This window comes from Eptesicus fuscus, chromosome 1 (assembly GCF_027574615.1).
Source record: "Eptesicus fuscus isolate TK198812 chromosome 1, DD_ASM_mEF_20220401, whole genome shotgun sequence".
Classification (NCBI taxonomy): domain Eukaryota; kingdom Metazoa; phylum Chordata; class Mammalia; order Chiroptera; family Vespertilionidae; genus Eptesicus; species Eptesicus fuscus.
In genome coordinates this window covers 118598390-118618550 of record NC_072473.1, presented here as the reverse complement: position 1 = coordinate 118618550, position 20161 = coordinate 118598390, and the positions used below count along the sequence as shown (strand labels likewise).

Genomic DNA, 20161 nt, shown 5'->3' with positions numbered 1-20161 from the left:
CAAAATAATGAACCTTCAAGTATTCAATAGAAAGCTTCAACAATTTTCAACATTTTGCTAAACTTCTTTAGTACTTTTAATTACAAAAAGCATTTACATATTATATGTATTTACAAAAAAGGAAAAACCTATAGAACCTATTTAGAATTTATTTTCCCTTATAATTTTTTACACTTAAATTTCAAGCCCTCCCACACACATTTCAGTTTTATGTTGTTAAAGCCATTTTTTTTTTGCTAAATTCTTATTTTTTTCAATTAAAAGAAAAAGTTCCTTCTTGTTTTCATTTGCCCCTCACACTCCTGATAAAATCATCTGCTAAAACATGAAGGTTTTGGTATTCAGATTTTTCCAGAGATTATCACTGTAATATTATTTTTGCTTCACTGCTTATATATATTCTTTTCTTTATCAAAATATTTTAATTCTGTTATTCCCATGCTCTTCATGCACTTTGTTCTAGATTATTTTGCAGTTGGAAATCTGATGTTTTAATGTCTTTTCATGAACAATTTTCTTTATATAGACTCTATACTGTAATTGAACTTGGTAGCCCATTTCAGAATTTTAGATGTTCAGTTCCTCTTTCCTGTTGCTTGTCTACCCGAGCAGTCATCAAGTCACATGTTAATCTTTTCTTTTCCAAGAGCTCTAATCCCCTGATCCTTTCCCCATGAAAGCTTTTGTTCTACTTTGGCCTTCATCATGATATTTTAGTGAATATTAAAGACAACTCAAAAATAAGTAACCAAATATATGTTAATACCATTTCATGGTGTTGGATGCTCTCCTGTTTTTTGTTTTTGTTTTTTTTTCCAGCTAAGTAGAGATGGTAAAAACATACTAACCTTTCCAGGATCCCACTCTTGAGTTTTTGTCTGAAGCTGTAGAAGTTCATAAGTTAATTCCAAATTTTCTAACTCTGGTTTGGGAAACCCAGGTAGTACATTGTGTAACTGGAAACCAAATAGCTCCAACCAACTGCCAATGTCTGCGAGACAAAATTAAAGGGAGAAAATTTTAAAGCCCTTACTTTACAACCTTTGTGGAAAGTTTTAAAGATGCCTCTCCTGCCTTCAATATGTTTAGTCAATGGGAAGTTAGGAATAAAACTCCCCCTTATATCACCCACTCTAAAACATATGATCCTCTACTGGGAAACATTTTGATTCATGGATCATCACAGATAGGCTCATTTTACTGCACTGAAATTCTTGTATTTATTTTTTAAAATGTATTTCTGAGAGAGAGAGAGAGAGAGAGAGAGAGAGAGAGAGAGAGAGAGATTTGTTGTTCTGTTTATTTATGCATTCATTGGTTGATTCTTGTATGTGCCCTGAATGGGGATCATGCCCAAAACCTTGGTGTATCGGGAAGATGTTCTAACCAACTGAGCTGAAATTCTTTTTTAAAAATATTTTTTGTACTGAAATTCTTTTTAAAAAATATTTTTATTGATTTCAGAGAGGAAGAGAGAGGGATAGATAGAAACATAAATAATGAGAGAATCATTGATCAACTGCCTCCTGCAGCGCCCCCGCCCCACTGGGGATTGAGCCCACAAACCAGGCATATGCCCTTGGCCAGAATCGAACCCGGGACTCTTCAGTCCACAGGCTGATGCTCTATCCACTGAGCCAAACCAGCTAGGGCATGTACTGAAATTCTTAACATGGTAGTGGTATTAAGGCCACACAGACTGTGATGTTAGATTTATTTGATGCAACAGATCCTGAATTTTTCTTTTATAAAATTACTTGTATAAGTTTTTAAGCATGAAAACTACAAACAGATAGCTTACAAGGGAAGAAAAGATATACTTCAATGCAAAAGCATTGTGGTTATGAACAGTTTTGCTCACTTTCGAAGGCTAAGGAAGAGAGTGACTGCACAATAACTTGTGGGCTAACTGGCAGGAAGAGGAAGCATATTTACAAAGGCATTGAGATTATGTGATAAACACCACTGAGTTATCACTTTACTTTAGTGTAAAGTTTTACACTGTTTAAATACCTGTGGTATACTTTGCAACATCTTGAATTTTGCCAACTGGGTAGTTATTTTCAAAGGAGTAGAGGTTGAATGGTTTAGGAAGGAGGTTCAACTGTTTCCATATGTGATGATTAGGCGTCGTCCATCTACCAGCAACAACATCATAATCCCTTTGCCCCAGGTGCACTAATTTAGTAAGGAAATCATAAAGTCCTCCATGAAAACCAATGATGACCTGAAAGTCAGGGTAAGTGTCATGATAGATATCTCCATAGGGTGTGTACAATATCTCTTTTATCACCTGACCTCGACTGCTGAACACAGCCAGTGGGGTGCCTGTATTATCACAGGCTACATAATATTCTTCACCACTGCTTAGCTCCATGGCAATAAGGTGACCTTGGAGATCATAATACAGGGATGTAATCTCTGAGCTGGTGTGATTGTACAAATGAGTAACTCTTATGGGATTGGCAAGGTCTGCATAGAAGAACTGGAGGTGCTGTCCTAGGCTGGACTTACTGGCAACACGTCGCCCAAGCCCGTCATAGTAATACTGCACACTCCAGCCAGAAGCCTTATTGTAGGCTTTCTGCAGCAGACCATTAGAATTATATTCAAAGATATCATTTCCCCTCTGCCTCAGAAAGCCATCTTCATCCATTTTATACTGAATTTCTCCTAGTCTGGTGATGCGATCCCGGAGGTCATATCTGAGAGGAGTAAGACGAGCACTATTCCCATGGCTTAAAAGGTTGATGTTGCCATTCAGATCATAACTATAACGCCACTGGGTTTTATCATTTACAGAAACAGTTTGAAGTTGCCCATCAGCATCGTATTCATAGAAATATCTTGTTATATTGGCATCTACTCCTACTCTTATATCACATATTACCATACGGCCCATATTATCATATTGAATAGTCATCCAGTAGGCAATTGCCTTTAGGATTTCATATTGGACTTCAATAACTTGGCCATTGGCACTGAAGATCTTGGTGTGCTTCATCACTGTAGTAGTTATGACCTGATTTAAGTCATAATTGATCACACTAAATTTTCCAAACTGCTCTGTTCTACCAGAGACATCAACATATCGGTACAGGTCTATGGGCAAAGGGGTTTCATTTATCACAGCTTGCATGCTGGTGACGCGGAAGTTGTTGTAGCTGTAGTCAAACCGAGCATTCACAAGACCTTCTTCACTGAATCGGAAAATCTGGCGTCCAATAAGAGGTCCTGGAGGAATCAAAATCAATATAATGAGAACAAAGCTAGGTGTTTAATGTTTAGCAATCAGAAAGGTCTAGTGTTATTTTCTTTATTATTAATGCTTTTATTTTCAAAATAAAATCATGAGATTAACTTCTGATATTTAATGTCTGGGTATATCATTTCATAGTATATATTCTCATAGTGTGGTCACAAGATTTGAAAAAAATTAAAATACTGTATATTACAGAATAACTGAATTAGAGGAACTATAGAAGCAATAACCCATTCACTGGCTGAGATGAGGAAACTGATATTATAAACATGCTTTCTTTTTATAATCACTGACAAAAATACTTTCAATTCATTTAACCTGGGTTACAAAATCAGAGGGTCAGGTTTTGACAAAGTCCTGTATTCAAGGAACTGGATTTTGGCATTTTAGAAACCCCAAGGATGAAATATAATACAAAATTCTGACTTCTGAAGATAATTTTCCATCAGCTGAGACAGAGGTTATACAGGGCATGAACTAGTTTCAGTGAGATTCATATCTTGCAACTGCATCTTTGGGAAGATTTGGTGGTGAGTAGGAAACAGGTACACAGTTAGACTAGGTACTTAGATCTCAGCTTTCTTGAGAAATGAGAGAGAAAAAGAGAAATACACTGCATGTTTTTAAGGAATCAGCTTCATGCAGCATGTATTTTGAATTGTTAATAGAAGACACTTTGATAGGTAAAATGACTTGGATTCAATGTCTATAGGTTATTGCTTCTATCTCATACTGTGGGCAGCAAAAATCTCATTAAAAATATGATGTGGTATACACATCACCACCCTTTCACAACAAACCTGTTTGCCTGTATCTGATTGTGCAAATGAAGCCATCGTGCATCAGGTGTATTGTCTTAATCACTCCAGAAGACTCTTCATATGTTAATGTGACTTGAGTGGTGTCATAGAGAATCTCAGACAGCCTTGCTTGCTTGGTGTACTTGTATAAAACTCTGCGCCCTGTCCCCACATGCAGGGTCTGTAGCAGTCGGCTATCTCGACTATAGTCTTGGATAAAAGAAGTGCTACTGTCCGGTGGGGTATAGATATTCCGGTAGTAGCCCACTGAAAGCATGGTTTGTAAGCTGTGGCGCACCATACTAGGCATGGTGACCGAGAGCAGACAATCCGATTGGTCATACTCAAAGATGTAACGCCGCTGGCTGTGTAAGAGAAGCATCACGGACTGAAATGAGACAAAGGCAAAGTAGCATAATATGTACCACTGAAGTGGAAGAGATGAAAGGAAACACATATCCAGACATTCAACACAAATTTACCGAGCACTCACTATGTGCCAGGCATTGTGGTGGGCCCTAGTTGATACAGTAGTGGTCAATAATGATGTCTATCCTCATAGAACTTATAGTTTAATGGAGAGAGACAAGTAACCAAGCTATTACAATACAGTGTGAAATGTGTTATGAAAGGGGAAGTACAGGGTGCTTTTGGAAGGCAGAGGAAGAGCAGCTAACCCAGACTTAATAGGTCAGGGAAGGCTTCCTGGAGAAACAGGCATCTGCCTTGAGACCTAAAGGATGACTAGGTGAAGGCAGAGAGGTGGGTGGAACGAGTAGAGAGAGAGTGTTCTTGACAGAGGGCACAGTATTGTGGGGGTCTGGATAAGAAAGAAAACATGGCTTTTTTCAGAGAACGAGAGGAATTTTGTATGGCCAGAGAGCATGGGTATGTTGGGGCGGAAGTGGTGGTGAATGGCAAGAGATGAGGGCAGTTAGGTAAGCTGGGTCTAGATCATACTGGGCTTGTTAAGCCATGCTAAGGAGTTTGGACTTAAACATGTTGGCAACAGGGAACCACTGGAAGCAAGTTGAAGGTCAGGACATTCGCACAGCTGGGAGAAACACTCAAGTTCGTATTCTAGAAAGGTTACCGTAGTTTTAATTTGGAGATGAATTTGAGGCAGGTAACTAGAGGGCAGGGTTTGCCGCACATTAAGTTATAGTCACCAAAACGTGTCGACTGACTTCATGTACTAGATGTCTTTGTGAAAAGTTGCATAAAATATTATTATTATTGCTTTGCAATTCATGCTTTAAACTGTATTAGGGGAACATGCCATTAAAGTGGACAATCCTCTGATTATACAAGCCCTCTCTCCCTAACCTGATCTGTATTTCAGAAACAGTTATTTGTTGAGGCATATGTAATACTTTGCTTCTATTAGATATTTCAATGATAATGGCTTATCTTATTTTAATCTTGAATCTAAGCATAAAAAGAGCACTGTTTTAGGGAGATGTCAACCCTATTACTAATTGAAAAGCATTTAAATCTCATCTTTTAAGAAAAAGAAAAATTGCTCACTCTGGGAAATTCTGATGTAACTCCCCAAGGAAGCTTTACCCCTCCCTTCTTGATAATTCCCTTATCAAGCAAAAAGACTTAGTTGAGGTTTACTTTCTGAAGTTTCTGTTATGAAAACATAGGTAACTTTTCATCTTCTAAATACAAATTACATATATACTTATATGAATTACAGTAACACACATAATGTACATCTAAGTCTTTGAAACTATATATCCTCCCTGACCTTCTGAGAATTATTGATTTTGAATCACATGTCAATACTGTGAAGTCCAAGTCAGCATTTATTTGCTCATTCACTCATCCTTTCTTTTCCATCAAGTACTCCACTAGGGGATACAGAGCTTCAGATGGAAACCCTGTCACCACATCACCCGTGGACAACCTGCAGCTCTGAAAACCCCACTGCACTCCTGCGTGGACATGAGAACACAAAGGGAGAACCTCCTCCTTGACCAAGCAGAACCTGGGGCGAATTGGCGGGAAACATCTTTAATGACCTCTATGCTAAAAGTCAGATTTCCCAACTCATTTCACTCTCTTCTGTCAACTGGCCATAAACAAGTAACATCTGTCACCTGTGATGCAGGCCAGGGACAATCACCATATGGCTTCCACACATTATCTAGTACCAGCCTGCTGGGGCCATGCCTTTTCCAGTAGCTGTATCAACCTTGCCAAACATTGATTGCACATCGCCACCATGTTCTCTCCACTGCTCATATCCACACTGCAGTCAACCACTGCCTGACCCTGTTCTAGGTGGTGCTGATGCTGCGCTGTCTCCAAAACTCCCTAGTCCATTTTAAAGCTCCCTGTCAATGGCAAGAATGTGGATGACGTGATTAGAAATCTCATGAATATAACCATTGTGTTGTCAGAATACCATTTAGCTCTCACTTGGCTGCTTTTGCACTTTGGGTGGGCATTATTATGTTTGTTCAAAAACAATGCTTAGGGGTCCATCCAACGCCCACAGTGCTGCTACAGGATAAAAGGCCATTTCTTATTAGTCCTAACAATAGAGTGGAAGACTTTTTATTTTGTAAAATTGATTGTGAGATCCTAAGGAGATCATTGTAAAGAGGAGGAAAAGAACAATCATGCCTGTATACTCCTTTGAACAATAGAAATGAAATGGTAGAAATTCAAATAACCACCAGATGGCAGTGTGGGGCCACCTGAAAGCTCAAGCCACAGGCTGCATCTGTCCCTCCAGGCTGCCTTTGAAATTTTCAATTTTGTGTAAATGTATTAGACTAAAGCATCTTATTAAATTATTATAAAATATATTTAAATGTATCTTAAAAATGAAGTCCTTAAGAATGATTTCAGGAAGCTGAAAGATTTACATTTACTCTAATACAAAATTTTAGCTCCACAAGTCTTCTAAATATAATTAACTCAGAGGAGTCTCATAAATCAAGATAGAGAATTAATGACCACACAGAGAAAATTTAAGAAACAATAATTGATTTTTTAATAGAGAAGAGATTATTTAAGCAACTTCAGCTATTACCCAAATAATTATTTTTCTCCTAATGGCTACAAACCATTGTGCATAAAAATGATCTGTATAACTTGTACTTATTCTAGAGGAAGTCAAAGAATTTTTAGAAAATTTCTGCACCTTAAGGTGAAATATCTGCTGTTGCTTTTTAAATATATCATGGTATAGGGATGGCAAGCAAATTTACAGAGGTAATGCCAGAGGTATTTTGAGGTATAAAAAGAAATATACATTTTAAAGTTTGAGAATTTGTACTTTAAAATATACTACAAAAGCCAGCCTCTTTGTCCTTGCTCTGCTCCAGATATAGTGAAAAAATGTGCAAGCAAAGGCCATGCGCAAGAGAGGACAGAAATGAGCATAGGAAGACACAGTACCCCATTACATCATTGAAAAAGTTACATGTAAATAGGATTTTATAAATTCAATATTCTTTCCATTTTTTTCCTCTAGAATCACAATTTCAAAGATGCTTTAATTTCCTCCCTCTCTTCCTTCCACTCTTTCTTGTGTTAATTTACCTTTAAGTAGCAGTAAGTGCTAGCATTTAAGTTCTCAACTTTAAAATAAATACTATAATGCCATATTCAAATAGAAAGGAACTTCTTTTTTGAGTGACAAGATGTGCTAGGTGCTTTATATTAAGTTATTTCATTTAATCATCACATCTATTCAGTGAATTAGTTATCACTGTCAATAACAATGTTAAGATCAATGCCATGGTAAATAATTTTTAGAAAGTAAAGAACCATGTGTTTTGTAGGTTCTGAGTTTTGCATAATAGGATTGCTTAATAGGGGCTATGTTTTAATTAGAGAACAAATTAGAAATCAAGAAAGGGACAAAAATAAACTAAAAGGCACAAGTGATTTGGTTTGTCTCTCTTGTCAAGAAACTAGTCGTTGGAAGTCACTGGGGCTTTTCTTGATACATTATTTCGTGTCAATAAGGCCTTATTTCTGTCCACTGCAGACACTGACAGTCTCACATAATTCTCTTTGTTTTGTTTTGAAAGAATTATTGCCAACTAAGTTTCTGCAAAGAGAATTTATATGAAGTTTGCTTCACATGATTCTTCATTCAAGTAAGTTTGATGAAATAATCAGCTAATTCAGAAAAGAGAAACAATAAAATTGCTTCAGAGGCTAATACTGCATGCAGGGCTGAAATGTAAGTGTTCAATAGGCTCTTTTGTTATTGTATAGATAGCCTAAAAGGAAAGTCTTCTGAGAGCCATATGCAACTGTCCATAAGCAATTAGCGCAATGGCCAGACTACAGTGCTAATGAGGTTGGTGTTATGAGTTCAAACCCACGTAGTTTCCTTAAAAAGAGCTAGCTATTGCACTAGCCACATGTAGGACCCGTGGAAGAAGCAATGCAAACCCATCCTCACTTCTGAAAAAATAATCCAGCCTATATTCCATTACAGTGGCATCTTTTTTTATATGAAGGTAATCATTATATGTCTTGCTTATGTAAACATACCACCAAATATTTGGATTCAGTCAATTTTGTAAGAGGTTCAGCCCTTTGTGGACATCAGTCATATGATTTTGCCAGTCATTCTTGTTATCGCAATTCAAAAGAGGAAAGTCCCACTCTATAAGATTCAGATGTTCCCAGTGTAGAGAATAAAGATATAATAGATTTCTTTAGCAGAAAAGGATGGGGGATACAGCAGAAAACCCCCTTCTTTATCCTGCCTCCCAAGTGGGGCCAGCTTTATCTCCTAGGCATTTTCAACTTGGCTAATTCCCCAGTGACTGACTCTGGGAAATAGTACAATCATTTTTTATAATGACATACAACCACTGGCACACTTTTGTTTGAAACCCTGGGGGTATATCAAAAGGCTTGGCATCGTTGGGTGCAAAAGCAAAAATTTGCCTTGTGAGCTATGAATTCCTGTAACTTTTCTAAGAACTTCTAGGGGTCACCTTGTGCTAATTACCCTTGACTGTTCAAAGGAAAACATTTTTCAATTTTCTCAGAAATTAATTCAGGACTGATAAATTCAGTTGAATGGATAGACTGAGGAAACAAGAGACACTATCTTAGGATATTAGAAATTGAGATGGCAGATAGAGATCAATTTCTGTTATTGTACTCTGCTGCTGATCTGGCTAGAAGGTATTTTGCTGTGTGAGGGCTGATGTTTGACAAATGGTTTTGGTGGCAGGATTAAAGTCCTTGTCTGTTCCTACCAAACAGAGGCCATGAGCTCCTATCATGGGTGCTACTCGAGACTCGCTGTACACAAAGGACTATAACCAATGAGCCCCACTTCCACCATTCCCTCTGACAGTTGATTACTTGTGAAAATTAGTCCTCAAATGTATACTACTAAAATGTCACTGACTATCCTAACACAGTTAGAATTCTTCGTCCTCTGTGTAAGAGGCTCTTTTCCAGAGCTAAGATACATTAACACACAATTTTATAATTTTCTACCTATTTTCCTCACTATGGGTTTTCATAATAATAAAGATACATTTTCAAGAACATGACTGAATATGCTCAAATGAGGAGAAAGCTAAGCCATTATCCTGACTTCAATTTGAAGTACGTGGCAGAGTGTGGGTTTAGGGAAAGTTCTCAGTTGCAAAACAGCTTATTCTTATAGGACACACACACACACACACACACACACACACACACACACACACACTTTTATTTTGTGGGGTAGAACACCCAGAACAAAGACTTTTCTCTTGCCAGTCCTTACCAAGGTGGGTAATTAGGACCACTTTTGATATTCTCAGTCAGATCTGAGAACTAGTTTATTTTCCCCATATACTTACCTTTTCTAAGTAGGTATAGCTCCAAATTTTCCCATCAGCCCAAGTTCTTGAAATTATTTTTCCACTCTGGTCATATTCCATTTTTTCATTCCACATCCCCCTTTGAATAAACGTCACCAGTCCTGAAGGTGAATACGTGATGTTCACTTCATTATATCTGCTTACAGGAGACCACAGAACAGGTCGTCCAGTTTGGTCATAAAGAATTCGAAGGGTGAATTTCCGATGGTCATCATAGATCTTCCCTGTGCGTGTTATATGATCAAAATCTATGGAGAGCAGGTTTCTGTTATGGGCCTACAAAAAAAGAGATACAAAATTCATTTGAAGCTCTGTCTTGGTTCCCCCTATCTAGCACATTCACAATCACAAGTTTTTTTCTGATTCTCCAACAATGGAGTGTCTCTGGACTTTGAATCCAATTGACTTTCACCTTCCTCAGATGACACTGATCTTTATTCTCCCATCAGATCATACAATCCTGGAGGGGTGGGCTATGTTTTAACTCTTGGCATGCGCTAGATCCTCGATATAAGGTTTTTGGTCCCCCCCACCCACCCAATTTAAGCCTCAAAGTTAGTGACACAATTTTCAATAATTATGTAATCTTATGTGAGTCAGATGCCTACTAAGGATCGGGACTTCCTTCTCCCTCTTTACCAGTAAAGTGGCTAGAACATACAAGGATGAATTATTTATGTGATTAGAAATCAGAACAAAGGGATATATTGACCTCTCTAACTTATACAGATTCCCTTCTTAGTCTTCCTTGTTCATCTGGGCTTAGAGTTATATCACTTCTACCACAGGGAAATTTAGGTTTCCCCCTAGTGATGGAACCTCAGGCAGCAATATTTTCATGGAGGCCACCAGGTAAATGTGTTGGTAGGTCCCCTAGTATTTGCACAGGTGGCACCACTAAAAGAAGTCAAAACATAGAATTTAGTTTTGACACCAAGTCTAGAAATAGTTTTTGGCTTGGTTCTGGTTCTCGGCTTGCTTGACTGCATGCTAGCATTCCTTCTGTGTACCTCACAACCACGAAGTTATCCTGAGAAAAAGTTGTACTAGAGAAAGCCTGGTGCAAGGGATCTCAGATGGATTCCATGAAAGACAACACTCAGTGGTGCCTGACTCCTAGGTAATTCAGCTGGGTCCACAAAAGATGACCTAACAACTAACTGACTTAGTGAAAAAGTTTAAAAATTAGCAAAGCAGCAACTTTTACTGGGTTTTCAAAGCAACTGGACAACTGACCTGATTTTTTCTACTCTTCAGTTCATAGTGTCAATGTTTGGCAGTCCCACTAGTAACTTCTGCTATGGCTAGCTGATCACAACAGAGCTGAAGAAAGCTCTGTGGAAGAGCAGAGCTTTGAAGGAAGGGCAGGTGGAAAACCACGGGGAGGGCTTTTAAAATTTATTTTATTTATTTCAGTTTTAGTTTTAGTGAGTTTTTTGTTTTGTTTTGTTATAACTTATTTTGAAAGAGTAGGACTCACAAGAAGTTGCAAAAATGGTACGAAGTCACCATGTACCCTTCGCTCAGCTTTCAAGGGACAGATTTCTAATGCAGGTGGAGGAAGTCCAAGGCAAGGAACCAAGGTAAGAATAAGAAAGAAGAGACTTTTAGAAGTGTAAATAGCAGTGGCCCGGGGTCAGGAGACATTGAACTAGCTGCTTGACTATGCACCAGTCATGTCTTCTATCAGGGCCTTAGTTTCCTTATTTGTGAAATAGGAGTGATAGAACCACTTCATACCACAGAGTTGTGCTAAGAATGAAATGAGATTACATATATAGGTACCTGGTGAAGTGTAAAAATAGTATTAGTAATTGTTATTTTTAGAATATAATGATTACTTTTCTAATTTTAGTTGGGCTTTTGAATGGGCCCATGTGTCAGATTCCAAGGTGATTGTATCTTGGTGTACTAGGTTTATAGCTGTAGGAATTGTCAACACAATCTCAAACAAAATGTTAAATATCAGGTTAATGAGTTGCGGGGAAAAACCAACATTAAGGTTTGACTACATTAACTATAGTTGGACTAAATGGATTCACTAGCTATTTAACTAAATTTTATGTTCTTTTTCATGGTTAAATATCTGAAAGCCATGCACCATGTCCCCAGAAAAATGCACATAAGCACATACATGATCATTTGTAATAAAATCTCAAGGGGCCTCTGAAACCCAAACATGAAACCTTGAGGGGTCCCAAGAGTCCAATTTCAAAATCCCAGTTCAGAAAGAGTTTTAATTTTTTTAATCTTAAAATTGAGATATAATCCTATATAATAAAACCCTAATATGCAAATAGACCAAATGGTGGAACAACTGAACAACTGACCACCAGGAGGTGCATGTGGAACATGGCAGGCATCGGCAGCAGGCAGCAGAGTATAGAACATGGTAGGCATCGGCTGCGGCGGGATGGTGGAGCAGGTGAGCAGGGGCGCCAGACCAAGGCAGGGCACTGGTTGCTGTCATCAGGGAGAGCCTCTGGTGGTTACTGAAAATTCTTTGCTCCTGTGCACCAGGTCCCACCCAGTGCTCATACCTGCTTCTGGCACTGGCCCCACTCGCACCTGCTGCCAGCGCCCAGCACTGGCCCCAATGCTCGGTGCCGTTAGCGGGTATAAGTAGCAGCTGTTGTCCTGATCACCCATCAGGGTTTCTCTACCTCCCCCTGCTCCTGAGGCGCTATCGGGGTGGCAGCCAACTCTTGCACCCGCTGCTGGCACTGGCCCCAATCGCTCCATGCCATCAGTGGGTACCAGTGGGGCCGGCACTGTCAGCGTGTGGGAATGGCAGCGGTGGGAGTGGGGCTGCCAGCAGATAGTGGACCGGGCCATGGTGGGAGGGGCTGGGTGAGGATGCGGAGGATGGGCCGAGATCCACCCTTGTGCCCACTGCAGCCTTGTGGCCTACAGTCCTTTTAAAGTGCACGAATTCGTGCACTGAGCCCCTAGTTGATATATAACATTATATTAGCTTCAAGTGTATAACATAATGATTCAATGTTTGTATACATTGCAAAATGATCACCATAATGTCTGATTAAACTTTTTTTTCTTGTGATGATTTTTAATATCTGTTCTCTTAGCAACTTTCAAATACACAATACAGAATTGTTAACTATAGTCACCATGCTGTACATTACATCCTCAGGATTTGCATATTTCATAACCAGAAGTTTGTACCTTTTGACCCTCTTCATCCATTTGCTCATCCCTGACCCTCCTGACTCCAGCAACTGCCAATCTGTTCTCTGTTTCTGTGAGTTCTGTTTTTTGTTTTGTGTTTTATATTCCACAAAAAAGTGAGATCCAGAAAGAGTTTTTAACTTAGTGGCCTGTGTGACTATAAAGCCAACATTCTCATTTCAGATTTTGGTCTTCCCTTGCTCAGTAATCTTGTATAGTTTGCCTTTTTTTTTTTTATTTTTATTTATTTATTTTTTAAAATATATTTTATTGATTTTTTACAGAGAGGAAGAGAGAGGGATAGAGAGTTAGAAACATCGATCAGCTGCCTCCTGCACACTCCCTACTGGGGATGTGCCCGCAACCAAGGTACTTGCCCTTGACCGGAATCGAACCTGGGACCCTTGAGTCCGCAAGCTGACGCTCTATCCACTGAGCCAAACCGGTTTCGGCATAGTTTGCCTTTTAAAATACCTCCTCAACACCCCACCCCCACAACAGATTATAAAAGTAATATTTTTTTTCATTGCAGAAAAATGGGAAAATATAGAAATATACAAAGAAAATAATTACTTATAACTCCACCTTCTAATGCAAATCACTGCCAATAGTTTGCTGCATTTCATTCAATTTATCCTACTTTTCTTTGCATAATCTGTGTCCATACATTTAAAGAAGACAACTGGGATTATATTTAAAGTTTTATGTCCTACTTTTTCAGCTAATGTTTTATCTTGAGCATCTCTTGTGTTATTAAATATTCTTAAAATGTGGATTTTAATGGTTGCATAATATCTTCCTGCACAATTAGCATCTATTTATCCTTTCTCCTATTGTTGGAAATCAGAGATTTTTTTCCTATTTTCCTTTTATATCTCATATTTTGTTGAACATTTTTGTAAGTAAATATTTCCTTAGTACAGAACCAAAATTACTGGGTCAAATGAAAAGAACATATTAAAGACTCTTGATGCAATTTGAGATACTACTTTATAGTGCACAATAGTTGTGCAAATTTATGCTATCATTAACTAGTAGTGGAGGATCTATCTCATCCCCTCCTTACCAACATCAAGTATTATCATTGTTAGTAAATTTTTCTCAATGTGAGAGTGGGAAAATGGTATGTTACTGTGGTTTAATTTATATTTATTTGATAAAAATACAGTGATACAAATAAATACTAGTGAGGTTGAACCCTTTTTAATATCTATTGGCCACATGCATGTCTTCTATGAATTGTCTGCTCATGACTTTTGTCCATTTTTCTATTGGGATGTGGCACTTTTAAAACCTCCTGGTTTTAGTTTCTTCATCAACCAGCTGGTGCTAATGATATATGTCCTTAATTTTGAGCTTCTGCAAAAATAGAACCTTGTAAATATTCCATGTCATAAATTCTATCCAGAAGACTAGTAATTGGGAATCATGACTCTTTAAACTATCTGTAGCCAAGTGCATAGAGTCACCGGGCATAAATATATAATAACACACTGTACCACCTATAAGGTGATAGAGAAGCACATGTTTTCTTTCTTTTAATATGCAGGACTTGGAAACCTATATGAGACCAGGTGTTCTTTCTTCAACTACCTTTCCTGTGGTTTTATAGCCACATATCTCCAACTGTAATACCGTTCATTTACAATAGCTGTAAAATATCCATGTACTCTCAGAGACGGTTGTAACAGTTACAATTCATGTTATAATGATAGTTAAAGAGCCAAAGTAACAAGTGATTTCCAGTTCAACTAAATTTGTGGTTTTATTTGTCTGACAGATAAAGTTTACAACTGAAAAACACATTTCTAAATAAAGTTGTTACAGCTACACAAGCAGGGATCACTGTTCAAAATCCACTACAAAGCAGGCAGAGCCAAACTCTGCCTGATGTCCTCACTTGGCCTGTTAAGACTTCTGCAACCAGGTGAGACCATGTGTCCCTGGATCCGGGTGAGGCCTCGTGCACCTAGGCCCGGGTGAGCCCAAGTGGCCCTGGGTCTGGGAGAGGCCAAGCGTCCCTGGGTCCGGGTGAGACCATGTGTCCCTGGATCTGGGTGAGGCCTCGTGCACCTAAGCCCGGGTGAGCCCAAGTGGCCCCGGGTCTGGGAGAGGCCAAGCATCCCTGGGTCCGGGTGAGACCATGCGTCCCAGGATCCGGGTGAGGCCTCGTGCACCTAGGCCCGGGTGAGCCCAAGTGGCCCTGGGTCTGGGAGAGGCCAAGCGTCCCTGGGTCCGGGTGAGACCATGCGTCCCTGGATCCGGGTGAGGCCTCGTGCACCTAGGCCCGGGTGAGCCCAAGTGGCCCTGGGTCTGGGAGAGGCCAAGCGTCCCTGGGTCCGGGTGAGACCATGTGTCCCTGGATCCGGGTGAGGCCTCGTGCACCTAGGCCCGGGTGAGCCCAAGTGGCCCTGGGTCTGGGAGAGGCCAAGCATCCCTAGTCCGGGTGAGACCATGTGTCCCTGGATCCGGGTGAGGCCTCGTGCACCTAGGCCCGGGTGAGCCCAAGTGGCCCTGGGTCTGGGAGAGGCCAAGCGTCCCTGGGTCCGGGTGAGACCATGTGTCCCTGGATCCGGGTGAGGCCTCGTGCACCTAGGCCCGGGTGAGCCCAAGTGGCCCTGGGTCTGGGAGAGGCCAAGCATCCCTAGTCCGGATGAGACCATGTGTCCCTGGATCTGGGTGAGGCCTCGTGCACCTAGGCCCGGGTGAGCCCAAGTGGCCCTGGGTCTGGGAGAGGCCAAGCGTCCCTGGGTCCGGGTGAGACCATGTGTCCCTGGATCCGGGTGAGGCCTAGTGCACCTATGCCCGGGTGAGCCCAAGTGGCCCTGGGTCTGGGAGAGGCCAAGCATCCCTGGGTCCGGGTGAGACCATGTGTCCCTGGATCCGGGTGAGGCCTTGTGCACCTAGGCCCGGGTGAGCCCAAGTGGCCCTGGGTCTGGGAGAGGCCAAGCGTCCCTGGGTCCGGGTGAGACCATGTGTCCCTAGATCCGGGTGAGGCCTTGTGCACCTAGGTCCGGGTGAGCTCAAGTGGCCCTGGGTCTGGGAGAGGCCAAGCGTCCCTGGGTCCGGGTGAGACCATGTGTCCCTGGATCCGGATGAAGCCTCGTGCACCTAGGCCCGGGTGAGCCCAAGTGGCCCTGGGTCTGGGAGAGGCCAAGCGTCCCTGGGTCCGGGTGAGACCATGTGTCCCTGGATCTGGGTGAGGCCTCGTGCACCTAAGCCCGGGTGAGCCCAAGTGGCCCCGGGTCTGGGAGAGGCCAAGCATCCCTGGGTCCGGGTGAGACCAAGTGTCCCAGGATCCGGGTGAGGCCTCGTGCACCTAGGCCCGGGTGAGCCCAAGTGGCCCTGGGTCTGGGAGAGGCCAAGCGTCACTGGGTCCGGGTGAGACCACGTGTCCCTGGATCCGGGTGAGGCCTCGTGCACCTAGGCCCGGGTGAGCCCAAGTGGCCCTGGGTCTGGGAGAGGCCAAGCGTCCCTGGGTCCAGGTGAGACCATGTGTCCCTGGATCCGGGTGAGGCCTTGTGCACCTAGGCCCGGGTGAGCCCAAGTGGCCCTGGGTCTGGGAGAGGCCAAGCGTCCCTGGGTCCGGGTGAGACCATGTGTCCCTGGATCCGGGTGAGGCCTTGTGCACCTAGGCCCGGGTGAGCCCAAGTGGCCCTGGGTCTGGGAGAGGCCAAGCGTCCCTGGGTCCGGGTGAGACCATGTGTCCCTGGATCCGGATGAGGCCTCGTGCACCTAGGCCCGGGTGAGCCCAAGTGGCCCTGGGTCTGGGAGAGGCCAAGCGTCCCTGGGTCCGGGTGAGACCATGTGTCCCTGGATCTGGGTGAGGCCTCGTGCACCTAAGCCCGGGTGAGCCCAAGTGGCCCCGGGTCTGGGAGAGGCCAAGCATCCCTGGGTCCGGGTGAGACCATGTGTCCCAGGATCCGGGTGAGGCCTCGTGCACCTAGGCCCGGGTGAGCCCAAGTGGCCCTGGGTCTGGGAGAGGCCAAGCATCCCTAGTCCGGGTGAGACCATGTGTCCCTGGATCCGGGTGAGGCCTCGTGCACCTAGGCCCGGGTGAGCCCAAGTGGCCCTGGGTCTGGGAGAGGCCAAGCGTCCCTGGGTCCGGGTGAGACCATGTGTCCCTGGATCCGGGTGAGGCCTCGTGCACCTAGGCCCGGGTGAGCCCAAGTGGCCCTGGGTCTGGGAGAGGCCAAGCGTCCCTGGGTCCGGGTGAGACCATGTGTCCCTGGATCCGGGTGAGGCCTCGTGCACCTAGGCCCGGGTGAGCCCAAGTGGCCCTGGGTCTGGGGGAGGCCAAGCGCCCCTGGGTCCGGGTGAGACCATGCGTCCCTGGATCCGGATGAGGCCTCGTGCACCTAGGCCCGGGTGAGCCCAAGTGGCCCTGGGTCTGGGAGAGGCCAAGCATCCCTGGGTCCGGGTGAGACCATGCGTCCCTGGATCCGGGTGAGGCCTCGTGCACCTAGGCCCGGGTGAGCCCAAGTGGCCCTGGGTCTGGGAGTGGCCAAACGTTCCTGGGTCTGGGTGAGACCGTGCGTCCCTGGATCCGGGTGAGGCCTCGTGCACCTAGGCCCGGGTGAGCCCAAGTGGCCCTGGGTCTGGGAGAGGCCAAGCGTCCCTGGGTCCGGGTGAGACCATGCGTCCCTGGATCCGGGTGAGGCCTCGTGCACCTAGGCCCGAGTGAGCCCAAGTGGCCTTGGGTCTGGGAGAGGCCAAGCATCCCTGGGTCTGGGTGAGACCATGCGTCCCTGGATCCGGATGAGGCCTCGTGCACCTAGGCCCGGGTGAGCCCAAGTGGCCCTGGGTCTGGGAGAGGCCAAGCGTCCCTGGGTCCGGGAGAGACCATGTGTCCCTGGATCCAGGTGAGGCCTTGTGCAACTAAGCCCGGGTGAGGCCACGTGCCCCTGGGTCTGGGAGAGGCCAAGCGTCCCTGGGTACGGGTGAAGCCAGATCCTGGGTCCGGGTGAGGCCGTGCGCCCCTGGATCCATCCGGGTGAGGCTGGGTCCCAGGCCCGGGTGAAACCACGTGCCCCTTGGGTATGGGTGAGGCCACGTGCCCCTTAGTCTGGGTGACGCCGTGCCCCTGGGTTCGGCCGAGACCAAACCAGAGGGAGTCGGACCTCCGTTACCACCATTTGTCCACCATCCAGAGCTGAGGGGTCAGTGCTGACATGTACACATAAGGAACTACTGGACATCGAAATTGGGTCTCAAAAGAACTGTTGGTCCAGGGGGAAGCTCGCTACAGATTGATTCATTTGCCTGTCAGCATAAATATTATTGCTCGTCTCACATTCAGTTCTTATTAGTATATATCTAGTGACATATGATCTCGTTCATCTAGAGGAAATGATGAACAACATAGACTGAGGAACAAGAACAGAACCAGAAGCAAGGAGGCATCGATCGGACTATCGGGCCTCAGAGGGAGGATAGGGGAGGGGAGGGGGAGGGTGGGGGGGAGGGGGAGAGTTCAACCAAAGGACCTGTATGCATGCATATAAGCCTATCCAACGGTTAAGTTCAACAGGGGATTGGGGCATGCATGGGGAGAGGGGTGGGATGGGAATGGGGGGATGAGGACAAATATGTGACACCTTAATCAATAAAGAAATTAAAAAAAAAAAAAAAAAAAAAAAGACTTCTGCAACCATACTTCTCTTTCTGGAGAATGCACTCTGATATTCAGAAGTTGCTGAAACACTAGTTTCAAAGTCAGGTTTGGAAGGTAATGTAAAATTTGACGACTGGCTGAAAGGGATGAAGGAATTGAACATGCCACAGAATCCTCCTCCTCGCCCTCTGCCCCGCAGAGTCTCTTGTGGAAACCACATGTGAGAAGGCTGGGAAGGAGAAGCCTTTTCCAGGGGGGCTCTCCCACCCTCTTTCCTGAGTGCTATGTGACTCCAGCTTCCATGGCATAAATCAAAACTAGGCTGCTTGCCTCTGACTGCTGGGGTCATGAACAAGGCTGAGAACGCTCCACATTCATACAAGCACTTATTTGTCTGAAAGGCAAGAATAGCCCCTGACCTAAATGTGGGCCATCCATCCTTATACATCCTTATTTCCACTCTTACTCCAAACAGTTTACATCAATCCTTGCCCTGGAAAAGAGGGGCAAAGAAAGGGTTGAAATTTGGGAATAGCCCCCAGCTAAAACAGGTCTCTTTGGAGAGGTTTCACATTGGACAAGACCTTTGAGTTTGGCAATTAAAGAGCTGTACACTGGGGCAAAAAAGCTGGACTTGATCATTTTTTAAATAGAAGAAGTATCTATGCTTAATATATCCCTTGATTTTCTTTACGTTTTTTCAGCTTTGCTAAGGAGAAGTAAGGAGAAAGGCTTGCTTTCGTTCATACTTAGACCAGAAAGGAAAAAGGAAAGAAGATGCCCTGGGGATCATAGATTGTGTTGCCAGCAGAAATCAAAGTGCCTGTGAAATGTTGGTACAGGGTGAAGCTCCAAAGAAAAGTGTCCTTTGCCTTCCCTCTGAGCCTTTGCTTGTTCTTTTCCAGGAGTTTGTGTTTTATTGCTTAAGAAAAAGTCCTTTCAGCCCTTCCAATTTGAGACTCATTCAATTAGTAGGATAAAGATATATTAGGTTGATCTATAGACAACCGCTGATATTTGTTTTTGGCCTATTTAATTTTCTTCCTGCTAATCTGGTTTTGTGTCATTTTTATTATTGGTCCAGATATAAGGACTTAAGAAGGGTAGAGGGAAGAATTCTCCCTCTCTCCAACATAATACACATAGTAAGACCTCAGTGAATGTTAGTTGCTACAATTATGATTAATGTTAATAATACTACTGGTAATAGAGATCGCACAGCCCATACCCCTCATTTTATAGATGGGGAAAATGGTGCAAATTATGGGCATACCCATCTTTACTCAAAATCGTACTCATTCTTTTGAAGGGGAGCAGAATTTTCCACCCCAAAATAATCTCTTTGGCACAAGGATTATTTTTGGCTGACTATTTAAGAAACAGCAGACACAGGGAAATCTCTGAGAGTGGAGTGGAAGTACCCTGGCATAGCAAAGAT

General features: G+C 43.4%; 1 protein-coding gene across 3 annotated transcripts in view; it reads right to left on the bottom strand.

Moving 5' to 3' along the window:
* TENM1 (teneurin transmembrane protein 1) overlaps positions 1-20161 on the bottom strand; it is a 665414-nt gene that overhangs the window by 1302 nt on the left and 643951 nt on the right. For all 3 annotated transcript variants that reach the window (XM_028135671.2, XM_054717981.1, XM_054717985.1), the window contains 4 exons: positions 9903-10199; positions 4063-4450; positions 2014-3234; positions 849-991 (listed from right to left, as the gene is read on the bottom strand). In XM_028135671.2, the coding sequence (XP_027991472.2) occupies positions 849-991; positions 2014-3234; positions 4063-4450; positions 9903-10199 (2049 nt within the window). The remainder of the gene's footprint in view (positions 1-848; positions 992-2013; positions 3235-4062; positions 4451-9902; positions 10200-20161) is intronic.